Source organism: Charadrius vociferus, unplaced genomic scaffold (genome assembly GCF_000708025.1).
Source record: "Charadrius vociferus isolate BGI_N301 unplaced genomic scaffold, ASM70802v2 scaffold323, whole genome shotgun sequence".
Taxonomy (NCBI): domain Eukaryota; kingdom Metazoa; phylum Chordata; class Aves; order Charadriiformes; family Charadriidae; genus Charadrius; species Charadrius vociferus.
In genome coordinates, this window is record NW_009647692.1 from 1,856,931 (window position 1) to 1,858,754 (window position 1,824).

Here is a 1,824-nt window from a genome sequence, read left to right on the forward strand (position 1 = left end):
AGGGCAGAGGTCAGTCAGTGGTCTCGGTGCCTGCGCCGGCACACGCAGGAGGCTCCCTGCAGCACACACTCCTCAGGCTGAGCTTGGTCTTTTGCTCCTCCATTGCTGCACCCCCAGCCCCGACAGCCCCCAGCTGCCCCCCAGTGGGGTCCCCTTCTCCTACACTCAGCACCCGACAGCCCGGGGCATCGTCCCCCCGGCCGGGCTGCGCTCCGGACGGTGCTGCGGCAAAGGGGACAAAGCGGGTCAGGGCACCACCGCCGGTGCCCGATGGGAAAGAGGAGAGGGCAGAGGCAGGAGGGGACAGACACCCCACGCTGGAATGGGGACATCTTGGTCTGGAGTCAGAGTGGCACGGGGAGGAACCGGTGCCTCTGAGAGAGCTCCTTTGCAGAGCACAGACTTGCAAAGATTTATTAACTTTAAACTGTGGGGTTGAGCCAAGACAGAGCCTGGTGTGGAGGCGAGGGAGCAGGGACTCAGCCAGCGTCGCTGCTTTTATTTCCTCCTATCTAAAAAGCAGAGACTGCAATTTCCCGCTGACAAACGTCCCTGTGAGGCACCTCACACTCTCCCCCGGCTCCCGGTGCGTTCACACCTGGGGAGCAGCAGAGCCACGCTGTACAGCCGCAACCTCATCCTCACCTGCAATATTTATCTGATTTGTAGCCGCTCTTAGAGCACCATAAAAAGTGAAAGCACACAATTACCGGGGAAAAAAAAAGGGCAGCTGCTCCTCTCCTCCCCCTGAGCCCAAATGAATTGGCACGTTCCTATTCCCAGAATGGTAATATAGCCCGCGAAGCTCAACTTGCAGGGCAATCATTTACGAAAACGTGGCAGGCTGCCTTTGGAGCCAAAAAGGGAGGGAGAAGCCGATGCACGGGGAAGGCAGGGTGCCTGCAGCTCCCCCCAGCCCCTCGCCGTGCCGGCAGGGTGCTGGCCCCATTAGCGGGCTGACTCCTGTGTTAGCAAAGGGGCCAAGGGATGCCCTGAGGATGCTCCTGGAACCAAGCTGGTGCCCAGTGCAGTCTGCGCTGCGGCTGCTTGTTCCCCACGGGGTGCTGCCCGCTGCCTGCCCAATGTGGGCAGAAAGGCAACCACAACCCCAAACCTTTTGGCTCCGAAACTGCCACAAAGCACATGGAGACTCCGATTTCTGGTTTACACTCGATTTTCCACCCGAGTTCCACTGCACCGGCCCCTGAGCGTGCTGGCAGTGCCGCTCTCCCCAAGAGCGTATGCTGGTCCTGCTGCTCCTCACCAGGGTAGCAGGTAAGATTTTCAAATAATTTAAAATATCAGGTGCTTATTGCAAGTGGCATTTCTGGCACTAACTGCTGGGCTAATGGCAGGAAAAACATCAAATCCTCGCTGGAAGGTTCCCCTTTCACACCTTGCTCACTTCAGTCTCGCCTTGAACAACAAGAAGCTCTCCAAAACTTTTGGTTTGGTGGGTGCCCAGTACCCAGGTGCTTTCAGAGCACCGACACTGTACACTCAGGGTGGCCGAGGACTGGGTTAGGTGCTCTGTGCCACACCGTGGAGCTGGGGCGCGGGCTGGAAGGGGCGGCAAGCCTCACCTGTGCGCTGGGGGTCTGCTGGGGCAGGATGCGGAGGAAGTCCTCGGGGAGGTTCCCCAGGAGCGGCGGGGGGCAGTTCCTGTAGCGCCCGGGTGCCGGGGTGCTGCCGGGCCCCGGCACGTCCGTCCTGCGGGGCAAGCAAAGACAGCACCTTTGGAGAGGGAGAGAAACCCACCGACGTCTGCCGCAGCACGGCAGCCCCCATGCCCAGATCCACCAGCGGGCCTGGGAACCAAGAAAC

The 1,824-nt window shown here is 60.2% G+C and overlaps 1 protein-coding gene across 1 annotated transcript in view; it reads right to left on the reverse strand.

The window, feature by feature from the left end:
* Positions 1–1,824, reverse strand: part of CUEDC1 (CUE domain containing 1) — a 16,008-nt gene that overhangs the window by 4,690 nt on the left and 9,494 nt on the right. The window contains exons 3-4 of the mRNA XM_009881483.1: positions 1,763–1,808; positions 1,584–1,710 (exon numbers count right to left, since the gene is read on the reverse strand). Of these exons, the coding sequence (XP_009879785.1) occupies positions 1,584–1,710; positions 1,763–1,808 (173 nt within the window). The remainder of the gene's footprint in view (positions 1–1,583; positions 1,711–1,762; positions 1,809–1,824) is intronic.